We start from the raw sequence: 19302 nt of genomic DNA, 5'->3' as shown, positions 1-19302 counted from the left end.
AACCAAAATTGAACAGTTTCACCTCAGTTCTAAGCGTCATGACTGGAGGAAATGAAGCACCCCTCAAACCTGAACAATACCATTCCAACAGTGAAGCATAGTAGTGGCAACATTCTTCTGTGAGGTTGTTTTTCAGGGTCTGGGCCAAGAAGACTAGTCACAGTCAAGGGAAAGCTGAATGGCATAAAATACAGAGATATCCTTAATTAAATCCTGCTTCAGACAGCTCTGGACCTCAGACAGTTTTGAGGATATATCTTACTTCAAGACAATGATGCTAAGCACAGACAACTCAGGAATGGCTTAGGGGCAACTCTGTGAATGTCTTTGAGTGACCCAGCCGAAATCTAGACTTGAATCAAATCGAACATCTTTGGAGAGTCTTGAAAATACCTGTCCACCAACGGTCTCCATCCAACCTGATGGAGGTTAAGAGGGTCAACAGAGAAGAATGACAATACATATCCAAATCCACATATGTGAAGCATGAAGCTTGTTGCATCAAACCAAAGAAGACCCTGAGCCGAAGTCATTACCAAAGGCACTTCAACTAAGTATTGAGTGAGGGCCGGGATATTCTTGAGGTTGCTCGATGTGTATGCTTGCAAATGCTGCTGGTCTATATTTCCGCGTGTAATTTATGTAATTCTGGAGGATTCCACCTGTGCCAGTGCAAGATGCTGTTGTGAAGGTGCAGAAAAGACGGCAACAGCGACACAGAAGATGGTATGTGAGATCTTTAAATGTATCTCATCATTACGATGGGAAATATGCAATGCTTGCATTACCTATGCGAGAAATGGATGAAGAAAAGCACCATGAATACTTTCATATGTCAGCATTCAAGTTTGATGATTTGCTTCACCGCATTGAACCATAAATCAAATATCGAAGCATGTACATCAATCCTGTTGGAGCTGCAATGCAGCTTCCGTTCATACTGTTACTTTGCAACGGCCAAATCCCCGCTTCTTTTCTGTGACATTTTCCGCTTTGCACGGACATATCTGTCTCAAATTTTGCTTACATTTCATCTTGTACGTTTCCAAATCCACTTTCAAGGAGCTGGTGATTTGATGCCAGCTGTTCTGACAAGCACGTTTGTCACTGAAGATATTGATAGTAAACAATGATGCTGATATCACGTATCAAAACTGGGACACACATGGCACCCAAATTTTTCCTGGTACTGCAACTCGTGCACGCATCGCGTTAATTTCTGATGACGTGCTCAGAGGACGCGTCTAAAGAGCGTTGGGAAAGGGTGGCAGCCATGATGCGTGTACATAAATGTTCTGAGCGTCATAACCTGGTTCTAAAGGGTCTGAATACTTGTGCCAATGTAATATTTCAGTTTTTTTTATTTTTAATAAGTTTGCAAAAAAATTTGTCTAAAATGTCTAACATTTTGGTTTTCTTTTTGTCATTCTGGGTTTTTGAGTGTTGCCTGATGAGGGAAAAAAAAACGATGTACAAACCAGTGTGTTTTTTCGTGTCAGTCCCAAGCCCTGATAAATGGGGAGGGTTACGTCAGGAAGGGCATCCAGTGTAAAATTTTGCTGGATCAGTATTTGGACAACAATTTAGCACAAGGCTGCAACATAACAAAATGTGAGAAAATGAATGGGTCGGAACACTTTCTGAATGCACTGTATTTACACTATATACATTAGTTACTTTTCACAGACACAACCTTTAGTACAAAAGCTGCTTTTTAGAAAGTGATACAAGGTCTCGTTAACAGTCTCTTATCCCCTGTACATCAATGTTATTTTAATACATTTCTCACTTTGTGGCTTCTGTGCAACTGTTCAGTGTATTGTTTTTAGTCTCCAGAGTATGGTCTGTTCTTGAATGCATATCCTTTATTAGTTGATTCCCACTTTGTTGTTTTTTTATTTTTTAATGCTGCTGTGTGCTTTCATAAGGGCCTCAAGCCAAGGCTTCATGGCCCACCATAAACCCTGCCAGTGCCCTCCCTCTAAGTGGGAGGTCATTTTTCTCACTGTGTCACCTTGCCTGACAGACGCCAAGCCTGTCATGTTTAAAGAGATGATTCTGCAGCACTGAAGGTATCAGACTGACAAATACCACCCCTCTGTCAGACAGGAATGTGTTCCCAGTCTTTGCAGCCTCCCAGTGGGAAACTGAAGACGTGTTTAGACTTCCTCTAAAAAATGAAGACAGGCATTTGTGAGCCTTCTGTAACACATTGTGTTTTAACCAGAGGAGTATCTTGCGCGTGAAGGCAAGGCTTCAATAGTTCCCCTTTCACAGACAGCTAGCTTAGAACATCCACAAGTCCATATTGCATTCATTTCAAGCACATATCTCATTCAAGGAGAAAGAAGTGATTCTTAGGAGGTGTCTGATGTATGGATCCCAAGGGCAATGGGGGAAGATAGAACTGAGAGGGTCTTGTTATGCACAGCAGCTTGATGCATGATGGGAATACTAAAAGTTTTAAGGAAGTTAATATAGAGATGCAGATGTGCAAACCAGCTGAGTCCTTGCATCAGTGGCATTTCTGTCAGTTTAAGTGGATGCTCTTCACTGCTCTTTGTTGTGTAATCATGTGACAAGGACCCTATACAAATACAGTTCTTTAGATTTATTGTATGAAATGTATGGTGTAAACAAATATGTTTAACTCATTACAAACCTCAGTTTCTTCCAAATAATTGCCTGCAGAAATTGAATCTAAATGCTGATCTGCAACAGTTTCCAGTGTACACTGATATTTGGTCAAAGCAAAAAATGATTACTTTTGCAAAGCCATTCAAACATACGGTATTCCGTAAATCAGGGTGGTTCACAAACAAGGAGGTCCAAGGCCACTTTAGGAAGCTGCAGAAATGAGGGATGTGAACGCCAGGTGACACGCGCACATTTTTCCACTACCCAGCATTCCTTCCTTTAATATATGACCCATTAGTGGTCTTAATAAATTTAACTGTCAGAAAAGCAAAGGCCTTAATGAGACAGTGCTTATACTTTTTAAGAAAAAGACATTTGTGCAGCAACAAAGGGTGTTTTGTAAAATGTTGATGTGTTTAGCTTGGCAGCAGGTTTGTATGGATTAGCCCTTTCCTCCTAATGACACAACTTTGTAGATCTGTGGGATTTGAAGAGATTCTGCCTTCCCAAACAAAAGGAGCATTGATCAGGAGCATGCTCAGTGTAGCCATTTTAAGGGGAGTCCAGGGACTTGGGGGGGGTTCCACGCTATTCACGTCTGAGTACTCCTGCACCATTCAGGAGGCAAAAGATATCAGCAAGAGAGTTGTTCGGGAAATATTTGTGTAATGATTTAAGTCAGCCTTCAAAACATAAGCCCTGGGCTCCAGAGTAACTGGTCCCATTATCCAAATTGACTGAGCGACTCTTCTGTATTCACCACATTACATTTTATTGCAGCTACATTTTAAAATAAATTCTTCCAGGCCCCTTCATGTATTACAGGGTTGCAGAGAGGTGATACCACTTCTGTCAGAGTCAGGCACGAGGTTGAAACCCACCTTGAACTGGAATCCACTCCATTAGTGAGAACACTAATACTGTGATGACGGCACACAGAAGAGCAGTCTGATGAAAGTTTTATTGAAGGATCAGGAGAAAACAAACTAAGGTCATTGCCAGTATGTGAAAAACATTATTTTTAACATAGCCCAAGACATGAGGCAAAAAGCAAAGTAGGAAAGAACTGAGAGAAAGGGTCAAAAAGAAGATAGTCACATACACCAAGACAAATATGAAAGAAGTGCATAACTAGGGGATCAAAAATTAATATAACAAGCAGTATGCCACGTTTTGAAAGAAAAATCTGTAAACACAGACAACCAGAAATTTTACACCGCTAACCTTTATACTGTCACCATAATCACACCGTGCACACTCCTGGTCACCCGGCTTTGCAACTACCTGGTAGCCATGCAAAACAAAGGCACAACATGGTGGTATCCATTAAAAAATGGCGCACTGGAGAATGTATTCTAAATTACTGAATTCTTTGATCTCAAAAACTGCCAAAATGATATCTTAATGTTTTTTTGAGGACAAGAAGTGATTAAAAAATTTAAACAGATGTTAAATTATGACAGATACACACGCCTGCACTCATTCATTCTAGACCGGTTTCAATTTGACAGACAATGTGGCATAAAGCTCTTTGGGATGTGGGAGGAAACCAGGGCATTTCAGGGCAAATTGATCGTATTCACCTGCATTTTCCCCTGTCCGCTTGACCTATGTAATCTTATTAATTTAACATTTTTTGTTTCTGGAAGAATTAAAATGGAAACAATCCTTGGCCTTTTGCAGCTGACATAATGTGCACCACAGTTCTTTTTTTTTTTCAAACTGCTCGCATTGTGATAGAAATATGAGGCCAAAGGTGATGTTGTAGGGTCGGGGGAGCTCTTTAATATCCAAAAAGCTTATTCCACGCATGAACCTAATATTCTGGCAGTGCCAACCATGATTTACTCCATGCAACTGTCAGGGTGACTATTAGAGCAAAATCTATAGCCCTTTGTTTACTCACTTATGATTATTACAGATCATCCTGCTAAATGGCTTATCAATAAATACTGTCTCGGTTGGCATTCAGCGCTATGGTTCTGTCAATATGGAGTTGAGAGCAACAGCAGCAGCTATGGGCTGGTGGAGAAAGAGGTTTGATGAATGGCAAAGCTGTCCTCTTTAATAAATTTATATGACAGATATGAAGCATAGTGTCAGTTTCGATCTGTAGCTAATAAAACAAAGTAGCAGTATGACTGCAGACTACAAAATGAGTGATGGTCACTTTGATGGCCAGGACTCTGCAGCTGCTCTGTTATTACCCCTATATTTTCCAAAGCTTCTTGGTGCAGTGTTTAAAACACACTTTCACTACTGGAATGTGCATATTCATACCAAAATATTTTTGCCTGCTTTCTGAGACATTCATAGGCACACGTTACCCTTTCCAAATGACGACCATTCTTTCAGGGCGGTGTGTGTATTTATAAAAAGCTAATCATAAAGACAATTCCATTTTTATTTTAATTCAAGTTTATTAAAAATGTATTCAATTCAATATATGTTTTAGAATCTCAACATTGGGGCAATTAGTACATAATGAAATGCTTTATCTTCACAAAATGTAAATGTTTTGTATGTGCATATGTGGGGGCACATCTTTTAATTATCCAGATTTTTTTAAGCAATTACTGAAGAGAAATGTTTCAGCAATAAGTGTAGTGCACAGCTTATAAGAGGAGATATAAGCAGTAATGTCAACAAGACCGTACATCAAAGAAGATGTAAAAGCAGGAAGTGAAATGACCCATACATAGTAGGCCAGCTATTAAAAACTCTAGAGAAAGTGCATATTTTGAAGAAAACTACTGAAGAAAAAAAGACCATTTGGTACATACATATCTACCTGTCCACATTTTCAGTCTCCTAAGAAAGTTTAGGAAAAACACACATCTAAGGTTCCAGGCGGGTGTAGGGGATACATATGTGGATTCTGGCAGCAATGGGAAGGGTGTGGTGCAATTTAAATTATCACGCTGTCTATTTTTATTACTTGACTAACTGTATGCTGAAGAAAGAAGTAAAAGGAGGCTTGAAAAGGTTAAAATTGATGTGTTGGGGAGAAACTTAGGAAATGATTCCAGAACAAAGTGCAGCAGACTACAGAAATTGTACAAAGGCTATCTTCTGAAAATCTAAGAAGCCTCACACACATGTATAAGTTTTGCATTCTGAGAGGTTTCTGTTACATCTCTTTTATTCAATGATAATTTCTCAAAACAGGCAAGAAGTTAGTATAGCAGGACCTTCTCAGTATACAGAATATTGGAAATGCTGGAACCCAAGCAGCAACAGCAGCAGCAGTAGTTTAAATGGTGAATCCAGTGATTCCCAGGCATACATTTTCAGATGTCAAAGTTAAGGTTGTGAAGTTTTGCTGAAGTCTCCAAAATTACATTTTGGTCACACTGGCATCTAAAGCCCCAACGTGGGTATTGCTGTATTAGTCAGTGAATTTAACTATTAGTGAAGTGTATGAAGCCTAGCATAGGGTGCAAGGAGGGAACAGTCCATCGCAGAGCGAACCTACACACACACCCTAACCTTACGATATGGCCAATTTAGTATCGCAAATCCACCTATTCTGCATGACTGTGGGAAGAGCACACAGAGGAAAACCGTGCAGACCCAGGGAGAACATGCAAACTCTACAAACTGAGGACCTGTGACACAAACACAAGGCAGCAGCGCTACCACTGTGCTGCCCCAGAATAGAACTGGAAATCATAAAAAATCTGTGAAATATACTTAGTAAAGAGTTTGTATCGTACTGGTAGTGGGCAAGTCTACAAAATGTTTCTGTCAAGGATAGTTTTAGGGTGGAGTTCTAATTGGGAAGCTTAATGCCATTTTGCTGGGATGAGAACTTTAAGAATGCAGCACACTCTATATAACTATTTCTGTGTTTTCTGGATCTATTAGCCTAACAGAGAGTGACAGGGGCCTAATTGTAACCTGGTAGCATACAGCATGACATGGCGACAACACCAGAACATAAGTCTAAGTCTATTACAGGGCATACTCATGCATTTACTCATTCTCATTCATACAGGGCCTATGTAGTGACATCAAAGAGCAGTATGGAAAAAGTCCACAAGAACACAAAGAGACCAAGCAAATTGTATACTTACATATAAAATACATAAAGTAAGAAACAATATTGCTTTAGCATGAAAGTCCTCTTTTTAGCATAAGTAAGCTTTTAGCTGCCTGCTCTGGCGTGGGTTGTAAATTGTTTTAGAAACTCAATGCAAGCTCCTTCTCTGCTTCATGTCTGGCACTCGGTTGTCACATCTTTATCAGTACATTTTGAATGAGCCTAAATCCTCAATTGATGTACATTTTTATAGAGAACAGCTTTTATATTGGTTGGATTCAGAAACTGGAATCAACTAAGGAGGGGGGTTGTCCCCCTTAGAGATCAGTCGTGATCACAGATTTGGCTACCCCAAAGGTCATGACACCCCTAGGCTGGTCCCTGCTTGGCCTACTCCTAGAAGCGACCCTGGCAATGGGTATATCATTTCTGAAATGACAGCTTGATCCACCCCCATTACAATCTTTTTTTTGCATTCATGAGTTAAAAAGTTAAAAAAACTGTATGCTTTTCTCAGATATATTTACAGCGGGCTCCGAGACATTGATAAGAATACAAAAAAATAGCTAAATGAGCAGAGATTATATTTAATAATATTTTTTTAACTAGTCTTGTAAGGCCTGGCCTGTCAAATGTGGCATCCGCTATCACTGTTCTCTCAATGTTTATCTTGGCACTAACTTTATCAGATTGTTGTTCAGCTTCCTGGTATTTACAAGAAAACTATTTATCGGGAGCTTATTGTGGAAGTGAATTTTAATCAGATACATCGTAGGTCTTGTTCAACCTGATATTTTCTCAGCTTCAAAAAATGCCCATTTACAATTTTTAAAGAAAAAATAAATCAGTAAATGCTGCCTACTTTTGAAAATAAAACACCACATCTTGTAGAGGAATACATCATGGGGCGTTGCAGACACCTGCTATTATTCCTGATCCTATATATTCCTTTTCCTTCCTTATCTGTTTTTGAGTGTCACGTGTTCAAGTTTGGCATTTGTTAAAAATGTCCAAAAAATTAAATTTCACAGTTTCTATTTTTTTTTTCACGTTGAAGCATACTTGCTGTTTACATGCCTATCTGTGATTAAAAAAAACAGCTCTTTCCATGAAGTTGTCTTCTTTCTTAAACATCATGCTTTTAGAATTCCATACTATTCAAAAAGAAATAAAAGAAGGAAGAGCACAGTTCAGTATCTGCTAACACTGTGATATTCACACCCACCACTCATTCAAAGCCCATCCTTAACTTTTCCCAAACACACTTACAGAAGCAGTGAGGCAAGATTAAAAGCTCAAGTGTTCAGCAATGAACCTTCTTTTGTGCTTGTGGGTTCAAGGTTCCATATGAGAAGACTTTCCCAGACTTTAACTTTTGGAGAAGATAAGAAGATAAGCAGTCACGTGCTTGGTCAGGAATTTGAAATGTGACTGTACTTCTTTTCAGTTTCATCTCCTCCTCATGCTCGATTTACATTACTGGCTTTCTGCATAAACCAAATAATCATTCCAGGTGATCTTTATGGAACCTTGTCAAGCTTGTAGTGGAACTAAAAATATGCCAAAGCTGTATTTTTTTAAGAGAATGGAGCTGCTTGTACTCACTTGAAATGGATTTTCCTTGCATATAGTTTTCTTTAACTGTAGTGATTTCGAGATTTATTTATTTGAATTATTTGGGTCAATGCATTTTTACACACACAGTTACAGTTCACGAGTCATATCATGGAATGGATGTTCTGCACATAAGGTTTACAGATACTGTTCATTTCTAACTTTTGTTTCTAAACACTTTTAAAATACATCACAGTTTTAAAAAAATCAATGAGGGCAAAATGCACAAAATGGAATGAACATTATTTGTGCCTTTTTCCATGGAAGGGTGGGACAGTGGCACAGTGGTTATCACTGCTGTCCCACATCTTGAAGGTACTTGTTAATCCTGGTATTGTTGGTTTAGAGTTTGCATGTTCCTCTGTGCTTGTGTGGCTTTTCTTCTGGTACTTGAATTTTCTTACCACATCCCCAAGATTTGCTTGGCAGGTTAAATGGCAACTCTTAAATGGTAAGTCACTGTGAATATGAATGTTTGTGGTGTGTTGTCTACTGGCTCTTCATCCAAAGCTGTGACCCCCAGTGCCTCTAAGAATGGTTAATTGGGTTGAGATGGTGAATTTTATAAGTCTCTCCAAGCAGGTGTTCTTTCCCTGAAGGGTTACTCAAAATGTTTCCTGCAACTTTGCTTTCTGCAGAATTCCACCTCCACTGAAATCAATTAAAACATTGGGTTTTAAAAAATGAGTTGAACCCTAGCAAACTATTACATTGATTTAGGTTTTATTTATTTATTAGCTGTGTTACCCGGCCTCAGACAATAGGCCTCAGTTATATTGTCATCAGGTAATTTGGATGTCTCAGAAGTGCTATGTAACTAAGTACATTTGTTTATGTACTTTTTAATGTTTTTTCAAGGGGCTAATGTTATTGACAGGCAGTGTGGTGTAGTGGTCAAGTCTTTAGACCTAGGACATCACACCCTGAGGTTGTGGATTCAAATCCTGTTACTCACATTGTGTGACCATGAGCATCAGCCTGTGCTCCATTTGGAAAAATAAAAGAAATGTAACCAGTTGTATCTCAAATGTTGTAAGCTGCTGTGGAAAAAGCCATTAGTCAAATAATAAGTAAAAATAATATTGTTAGCTCCCTGAAGCAGCTTACTGTTGTACATGCTCTACTAAGTTGTCCGTGACTAAATCATTCCTACATTAGATCAGTTCCTGCATTTCCTAGTGACTTGGCTTTTGTTGATGATGATAAAACATAATATTACAAGAAAGTGTATTCTTTTGAATTGAAATGGATAATCAGTAGGAATAATGTGAAATTTGACTATATACTATTATTATTATTAGATGTTTACAATTTTCACTTGTTTACATCATTCACTCAACTATTTCTTTTTGCATTTGTCATCAGTTTTATGTTCAAAAGTGTATATAGTGTATTTTTAATTTTTTTGCCACAGCTGTAGGCAAACAATAAAGTGCTATCACTGCATCATGTTTATTTTTTTACAGACAGTAATTACTCTTACAGGCTGCACATATAAATTTTATATTGCAGTGAATAAAATGTTTTTACTTTTGGAATTGTTTTCTCTAGTTCTCTAAGAGTAAGAAAATAACTACCAGTACTATGTTTTGGTGGCTTTTGAAATGATCAGGGGTTCCATATTAAAGTCATCATATGTGAATCTAGATGTTAAGAAATTTGGAGAGCAGGGGTGTTTGACATCCCCATTCAAAGTAAGCAGACACACAAATAAATGTAAATGATTTTGGAATACGCAGTGGAAATCCCCTTTCAAAGTCCATAGATGCAAGTGTGTATTACAATAGAGTAGCTCATGGAAGACCCTTTAAATTTAAACTTACGCCTTGTCTTGGCTCCAAGGATACCACTTCTGCCTCTGCTTCTCTCTTCCTGTCTTTTTGCTTCTAGTAAAGCAACAGCAATGCTCACAGCCACAGCATCATGGCAGCAGCACTCAAAATTTATGGTACGTTTACTAACCATGGAGCTTCACACCTTCCTGGATCTTTGCTGAACTTTCTATTTCCATTTCACTCCTCACTGTGATCACGTTTCTTTTTACCTGTCCAAATCACCACCTCTTCATCAGTCATTCATCTACCCTATTTGTTAGTGGTGCTGTCAGTCACTTCTGCTGCATGCTTCGTTTGGATAAAGCCTCCTCTATGTGCAGCACAGAGCATGTACATTAGCATGATTTTAATAAATATTCTCAAATAAAAAACTTACATGTCGGCTAATTTTCTTTATTCTGTAATATCACCAAATTTCAATCAAATCAGTCAAACCATTTTTTTGGGTATTTTGTTTTTCAATTATAGGGAGTGTTACCTCCAAAATATTGATATATCAAAATGTCCTTTCTTAGCAGATACCTAATACCCTAGATGTACAATCCTGCTAAATTTCAAGTTTTTATCCTATACAGGAAGTAGTTCTTTTGTTGATGAGTCAGTGAGTCAACTTTGCATTATATACTGTATATAGATTATGAAATGTTACTGTTGTTATTTGTTTAACTAAATCATTAAGATTAATTTCTAGCAACCATTTTTCTTAACAGAAGTATTTTCATGCAATTTTGTAGAAGGTTGAAGTGTCCTGTAAATTCTAAAGGTTTACCGTTTCTATCCGAAATCTCTTTTCAGGAGCCAGCAGTTGGCAGCTTCTTCTGGAACTGACAGTGTATTATATGTGATTCCTGATTTTTAGAAAAGCAGTTAATGTGATATCGTGATTCACATCATACTTTTGTACATAAACTTATGGCTCAGCAATGAATATAATTTAAGAAAAAAATCAAAAGATGCAAATTCAAAAGCTAAAAAATCCTTTACATAAATCATTGTGGGCATCAACTAGAAGCAATCTTTCTTTGACCTCCTTATAAGCAGAAGGCCTCAAATGACAATCTGATCAAAACTCAGCAAAAGCACCTATTGACCATCAGATGTGATATAAGAAACCTGGTCAGTACTGGCCAACTTAGTAGACCGGCAAAGCACTAAATTTCAGGCCAAGAAGTAAAGACTCCAGCCTTATTCTCTTCACATCTTTCATTCTCACACTTTGTATGGCTTAACTTCTTCCCTTATCTTCTGGGTCGCTCTCTTGTACTGAGGCCAGAGGGCAATAACCCACTGTCAGGCTTCTTACCTTTCATGTCACATTTGACTTGAGTCCCACCCCATTAAGCCATCTTTTTTCTGTCATTAGTATTTGATTTGACCCTGATGACTGAGTATTTTGATCAAAGTGTGGCATAGGAAGTCAAATGTTCAACCACATGAGGCACAAGAGGGAATGAGAAAATATTCTTTTTAAAGCTAAAAGCCCTTTAAGACTGTGACCTCTCTTTAATATTAGCTGGTAATCCCAGATAGCTGATGTCGATTGAGCAAACACCTCTCCCTGAAATTGTAAAAAATGAACTATGGCACAAACAAGAGGCCCCTTCATGAGCGAAGGGCCTTAATGAGCTTTAAAAGACATAAAATATTTCACAGGCCAGTAGATAAATATTGGTAGTATTTCATTACCAAAATCTTCAAGCAGACAGCCAGAATCAATCACCTGCATGCATGCTTCCTGTTGCTGTAATAAGCTTTTGTTGGATTTGTGGAGTATTTATATGGTCATTATTATTAATTAACTCATCATATTTTCACTGTCAAATCTTTGTAGAAAGTGCTGATAAGTAGATTTATATGATTTTAAACAGAGCAAAGAAATGTCTCAGAAAAGACAAAGGAAAAAATGGAATATCAATGATTTTGATCCAGAAGACTGGGTTTAAATCTTATCCCTCTGACACTCTGCATGGAGATGTGTGGAAGTATGTTCTGGTATATAAGCGGGTTCTTCTCCTGGTACTCTAGAAAAACATTGGCTGAACCTATTTTCAGTATTAGATACATAGATTTAGAAGAGAATCAAAGTTTTCTTCATTACTTAAGTTTGTTAGAGTTGATTCAGTCACAAAATGTGTTATGCTGGTTGTGGTTGTTTGTGCTCTTAAACATGTGCAATACTGTCTATATCTGCATTTAAATCTATATATGCATATATTTCTTACCTATCATACAATATAAGTTTCTTCTGTTTTTCTTTTAGCAGATGTTGAATGACCATGAAATGTCACCGCAGGAGAGCTGCCTCAAGAAGGTACTAATATGATAATGTCAAATATGATTGCTGTCAACCTAAATCTTTCCATTTATTTCCAGTAAAGTTTTACTTTCAGTGTGTCATGACCTGGGCTTATGATTTTATTTTTTATTTATTTTTTGTTTGCTAATTATTTGAGTATGGTTTTTGGGGTGTTTTAGGCTAAGGGATCTAGTGGTTATATTCATGTTTTTCATTTTCTTATCGGTAATGCCGTTGAGGAGACTGGTAGGCTAAGAAGCTTGCTAAGATGAGCTTCCCAATGGTCGTGTGTCATGACATCACTAGTGTGACATTAACATTTACATTTACATTTACATCATTTAGCAGACGCTCTTATCCAGAGCGACTTACAACAGTGCTTAGTAATCTACGACTGTTCTTCAGTCTTTAAGGCTAGGATTAAATCTACTGTCATTAAACAAGTTACCGCTGACCAAGTTGTACACAAAACCATGGTAGAAGAAAATAGTAAGTTGTTAGTACAAAATTTTTTTTTTTTTTTTTTTTTGAGAAAAGGGTAGAAAAGAGTATGGGGACTTTAGTCCCCCAAGTGCTGTTTAAAGAAGTGTGTCTTCAGACGACGTTTGAAGACAGTGAGGGTCTCTGCTGTTCGTACAGCAAGAGGAAGTTCGTTCCACCACTGAGGAGCCAACACTGCAAAGAGTCTTGATGCATGTCGTCCTCCTCTTTTAAGTAAGGGTGGTTCGAGACGAGCAGTGCTTGATGTTCTGAGAGAGCGAGAAGTGACACGCTGCTTAACCAGTGCTGATATGTAAGGTGGCTTACAAAAAAAAAAGGCTCCACACGTTTCTGGTTGTCCAAGATTGGATTCACGAAAGAAAAACCTTTAATTCACTGTTTATGACAATTTTGTGGTCTCTGTTGTGTTCAGAAACAAATTGCAATAATTTTTTTAGCTCTAAAAGCGGATGAAGCCATTAAAAATGTGAAGGTCACTGAGGTTCTGTTAAAATTGTTTAAGTGACAAAGGAACTGCTGGAATAAAAACATGGCTTTAATGAGCCTTTGGAGCTGTAACTTTGAGGTAATGTAATGTACTTAATGGATCATAGTGTGTTCTTGATGTCAGCATCAAGCTCCTTGAATCATAAAAAGCTCTTTTTTCTGTAGTAAGCTTTGATGTTTGCACCAAGGTGCTGGGATATGTGAAGTGGGTTCTTATACAAATCTTTACATGTGATATCTTCTGGAATCAACAATGTAAGGATTATCTCAACTTTTTAGCAGCCAGTTTACTAGAATCTATAGTTAAGTGTCACAATGTTACAATGTCTATTAGGCATCCTTTTCTCAGCAACAAACTGTTGCAATCTACATTCTACAAATTTATAATGAGTTCCTGAAATCAATATTGAAATATGAGGATGTATTATGGATTGTTAGACTCTCTAATGAACCAAACAAAGTCTTTAAATGACTCAACATACATCTAAATTCAGCTCTTGAGGTCAAACAAAGATGAGCCATTGAGAGATCTGTTATTGAACAGATCTTGAGTCTTTTTATTCGATGGCAGTATCTGAAAATATTTCTGTTCAAAAGACCTTGTGAAAGGTATTTGGATTTGTTGAGGTCTTCAATAAGCTGCACCACCTTTTAATGGTGCTGTTCACTTTATAGCATCTATATCAAGCACAGTAGGCCTCCTAAGACCTTTTAGGATATCTAATGATTTGTGATTTGGTGTTTGAACAAGATGGTATATTTTCAACATGGAGCCGAGGAATGTTCATATGTTTAGATCAAGGTTAAAAGCCCATGAGGTGTATGATACCAGCAGGGTATCCCCACTAACTTGAGTATGGAAGACATGGTTACTAGGGTATGTTATCTTCGGTTTCATTTAAGCAGGGGGTCTTAAATTTTTTCTACTCATTCCCTTTTGTGTTCAGAGATGAAATGCCAGAACTAGGGTTCTATTTGCTACAGAAAAGAGCAGACAGTAGTAACTGTTTCATAGGGAGCAGCTGAAGCAAACAGATGGAAAAACATTATAGTAGTTGGTATTTTACTTTAAACCAGATCTTAAGGACAGAGTTCAATGTTTTGCATTGCATAGTCCTGTGGAGCACTTAGATGTTAGTTTATCCTTGTCTAAAGAAAGCTATTTGTTGGATTTATTTGCTTTGTTAGGCCTACTTTGTTATTTTATGGTTACGATTTGTTCAAGTATTGTAGCAAGATGCAGCGATTCATACACAACTAGAGACACTGGAAAGTGGTGATGTGATGAGAAACCTTGTCCTTTGTGCAATTGTGACATAAAGGCAAATGAAGACACCAACATCGTTCTCTTCTTATCAGCCAAAGATCTATACCTGTGGCTTATTGAACTTAGTTCCTGAAAGAAAACAGTAACTTCAGATTTTCATTTCAATCTGTTAATCAGAGGCTGAGATCTGGTTGTAGTTATATGTATTGCTAAGTCAGATTTTTTCAATTTTGTTTCCACACTACATTGCAAAACTAGTGAATTTATTCCAAATGGATTGTTATGTTATTTTTATTTTCCTACATGGTTTTTGACTAAATTTGATAAGTATGACTTTTAGCTCTGTCTGTTTGTTGCAGAGTTTCCCATTTGTAAGTAAATTATTAAACAAGTGATCACCAACATGTATTTCCACTGCAGTAAAGTAAAAGACACATGAAAAGCTACATATAGGATGTCAAATACTGCAAGTGTGCTTCGTGTAAAGGAAATAAGTTGGTCATGTGGCCTCCCTTCTACCTATGTTCAGTTGTGTACAAACTGTAGGAAAAGAAAATGAATGTTAAAGGCAGGAGCCGCATTTGTCCGATTCATGCAAGTCAAGTAGGAATCTTTGATGAGTGAAGTCCAAAACTAAAAGTGAACTAAGGTGAGAAGAACCCGAACAAGTTGCACTGAAATGCTTAGGGCTCATGGTCGCGGCTTCTGTCACTCTTAGCAGATTCATACAGAGGCTTAAGAAACACTGCAGTTACAGCAGATGATGTGGGAGATATACTTAGCCTGGGGAAAAAAAACAACCACTCTGTTCAGATTCTGTGGATGCAACTGTCTCAGTGCATCTCACATATTCGAATGCTAAATGATATTTGAAAGATAAGCAGTAATGACACCACATTTCGCTCAACTGTTACCATTTTTGATGGCTTCTAAATATTAAAGGTCTATTGTGTTTTCTTCATTTATTTATTGGGGCATGGCATGTCATTATACCACAAGATAGATTAAAAGGCTGGGCCTTAGCCATATGAAAATGGTAGACCAAAATTTGGTCAATTCAGGGTTTAAAGCCCAGTAAATTGGTTCTGAGCACTGCACAGATTGCTGAATGGAATGCAACACAGATGTTTAGATAGATAATGTCCAGTTTAGGTCATCTTAATTATTAATCAACATCCTTGTTGGCTTTGAGTTTTAAGGATCAGCAATGATTTGCTTGGGACTATTATACATTGTTGGATTTATAAGTAACTGTTCATTCTTTTCAGTCTTGTTACAATTTTTAGTAGCTTACTGAGGGCTTCAAGTTAGCAGTGTATTTTGTTCTTTTATTATAACTAAGGTCTACGATATATTGATCTGCAAAATCATAAGAATCTCCTACATTATCATATTATAGATTTAGTTGTCTGAACATTGCTTATATGCTAATAATATGTAAGTGCCTATGAAACAGTACATGTATCTTCCCATCATAAAATGCATGTTCCAAGTTTAATTTTCAAAGAAATTCTGAATGCAGTCATCTATTGTAATTATCAAATGTGATCTCTGAGCTGCTACCCCATTTAAAGGTTGTGGTAGGTTTTCCATCTATCCGTTTCCAAATTTAACTCTGTAATAGTCTAGTATGATTAATTAGCATTGAACTAAGTGATCAAACTCTAAACTGAAAGGTTACTTCACGTGGAACTCTAAACAAGACTCCCTTCCAGTGCTTGTTTTTTGCACTTGTGACTTCTGATTTGTTTTTGATTAAAAAAAAAGTTTAAGGGAAATATGTATAAATCAGTAAATAACTCTTAATGATTATCCTTTCATGCATTTTCTAATCATTTTGTCTACTTCAAGGTCTCTGGGTGGTCTATTGCAGTGTTACAACTTATGACAGACAAGACAGTGACAGAGTGGTTAAAGTGTGAAATGAGTATCTTCTTTTTGTTTTCTCTGGGAACTCTAGCTTCCTCCCACTTCTCAAAAACGTGTGTGTTGTATTAAATGGCAACTTTATATTGGCCTGGAGTCAATGCTTGTAGTTTGTGTGTGTGTGTGAGTGTGTGCATGTGTGTGTGTGTGTGTGTTCTGTGATAGGCCACCCTGTCACGCAGTGCAAGTTTCTATCTTATGCCCACTGCTGTTGTTGTGGGTTTAGGATCTACAGAACTAAATAATAAAAATGTAAGAAAATGAATAAATGGATAATGTAGAATAAACTACCTGTACATTCAAAAATTAAAATAGGTCAAATTGTGGCTATTACGATATATACTGCATTGAAATGGCAAGTCAGAATTGGCCCAGCATGAATGAGGACTGGTGCAGCTCCCAAGGTGGCCTCCCCCCTTATACCCAGTACTTCCAGGATAGACACAGCTCTCCTTGACCATGAACTAAATTAAGTAGATGGATGAATGTATTCTTGTGCACAATGTAAAGACCTGACTGAATGTTTCAATACAGCATAAAAGTTCATTATTTTGAAATAATGCCATTTGTTTTTTGAGTAATCTGCCATAGTCTCATGCAAACCTCAGTGCTTGTAGTGAAAGTTCTGCTGGTGAATGGATTTTAATGTTGGAAACATATTTACTGTAATCCATGTGTTTCCTTAGATTGACATCATGTTACTTTTCATTTCTAAACTGCAGCCACTGAAGCAAGTTTATGAAGCCATAAATTTACTGCGGAGTGAGCCACTGAGTTTTATGTCTAGCATGAAGAGGTTGATGAAGACAGGTAGAGAGTTCAAGAAGATGTTTAATGATCTGTGAAAGAACAATGCTGTAACACCTGTACTGTACGGTGTTTGGCCATCTTAACTGAGATTAGAGCACACTAGACAGCAGTATAAGAGAGCACCGTACTGGAATTTAGTATAACTGAAGGCAGTGGGTAAAAAACGTTGCAGACTGGGTGACATAGTGTGCTGGGATGTATGAATTGGGATGGGGGTAATGAGGAGACTTGGCAGGGGAGCAGGTAGGGAAGGCATAGATCTGTCACTCGGGCTTTGGTAAAATACATAAAACCAAATGCTGCTAACACTTTAGTTTAGACACTGCAAAATGCATCCATTATTAATTTACTCTTATGTAACAAGACCTTAACAGAGCTTCTTTAGGTCTTCATAACACTTAAAAAACATTAGTAAAGTGTTTTTTTATCTCTGCAATGTGACCAACTAACAAAATTTCACTTTGGAGTGGTCTGGGGTGGCTTAACTGAGACACGTTTCTCTTGATATTCCATATTTAGTGGCAGGTACCTGATAGATGTCAAGATTCAGGAATAAAAGACTGTTTTAAGATATGTGATTCATTTTCTTCCTTTGTGGATTTAAAGCTATTAATTTGCAAACCGTATCACAGATCTTCTCTTCTATCCAGTAGTATTAGACCCACAAATCCTTCATATTAACAAGTAATTTTCCCATCAAGTCAATACACCACACTGCACAAAGATGAATAACCCATCTGCTCTTGTTTTGTAAGTGTTATGAAGACCAAAAGAAGCTTTGTTAAGGTCTTGTTACACAGGATTAAATGAGTAATAGACATATTTCGCAGTACTAAAATTTTACACAAATGCCTTTTCCCTTTGTGCTTGGAAAAAGGATGCACAGAAAGCACGTAGGTTATAAAAATGTCTGCCTAAACGTATGTCACTGATAACTCCACACTGAATACGTCAAGCACCCCTCTGAATCCTTCGCCACACTGGCAGCACTTTTGTATCCTAACCCAATCCAAAACAGATTAGCATCAATGAAACCAGAATGGGTTACTTTCATAGTATTAAATATTCTGACTGTTCATGTGTGTAGCATTACTAATAGGAACTGTGTAGCACTGACATGGGTGCAGCACAACTTGTGAATTGAGTTTTTATGTACTGATTACTTTGGGATAATTTAAGGTGTAATACAAATATGTTAAATTAATAACTGTGCTTTTTTTGGGAGGAAAATCAACTTATGTAATTTTGAATGTTGGTGGTGTCATCTGCTCTGTGCCTGCACTTTGTGAGGAGAACAATGCAAAAACAAACTGAATTGAATTCATTAATTAACTGGAAAGCAACATTTAGCTGGGAGATTACTGTATTAGACTACACATCCCAGTAGTCCCCATGTCCTTCAGATTATGCCATATCACAAGTACTCCCTGTTTCCATTGGGTCCTGGTAGAGCAATGCTTTATGTCCCATTCCTGGCAGGGGTTTGATTCTTAGTTTCGTAGTAACCATTTAACAATGATCAAATGTTTTGGTGGTTGGAGTTGCTATTGTTAAGTTTTAGTGATCAGAGGCAAAATATATGTGTCTCTCCCTTCCTTCTACTGTTGCAAGTCACATTGCCCTTTTTCCTCCTGAACACACTTTCCATTTTTGCAACCCCTTTTACTACTTGTTATGTTTTATTTATTGTAGTTATGCTTTATTTGCCAATGAACCTGGTAGAATTAACACAAGAAATTTTACACATGATAGGAGACATTTCTGTCCATCAAGCACCTGCAAAAATGAAGAAACTCCCATATGCTACCATCCTCTAGAGGTTGACAACGTAAAATGAAACTTTTTATATACAAAATGAAGATTATATAATTCATAATTGGCTATCAAT

General features: G+C 37.4%; 1 protein-coding gene across 5 annotated transcripts in view; it reads left to right on the top strand.

Annotated features, from left to right (window-relative positions):
- Positions 1 to 19302, top strand: part of prdm16 (PR domain containing 16) — a 445445-nt gene that overhangs the window by 214989 nt on the left and 211154 nt on the right. For 4 of the 5 annotated variants that reach the window (XM_028807457.2, XM_051931283.1, XM_051931286.1 and 1 more), the window contains exon 3: positions 12389 to 12439. In XM_028807457.2, coding sequence (XP_028663290.2) covers positions 12389 to 12439 — 51 coding nt within the window. The remainder of the gene's footprint in view (positions 1 to 12388; positions 12440 to 19302) is intronic. The other variant, XM_051931284.1, reaches the window with a different exon arrangement.

Source organism: Erpetoichthys calabaricus, chromosome 8 (assembly GCF_900747795.2).
Source record: "Erpetoichthys calabaricus chromosome 8, fErpCal1.3, whole genome shotgun sequence".
NCBI classification, from domain to species: Eukaryota; Metazoa; Chordata; class Cladistia; order Polypteriformes; family Polypteridae; genus Erpetoichthys; species Erpetoichthys calabaricus.
This window is presented reverse-complemented; position numbering and strand designations above follow the sequence as displayed.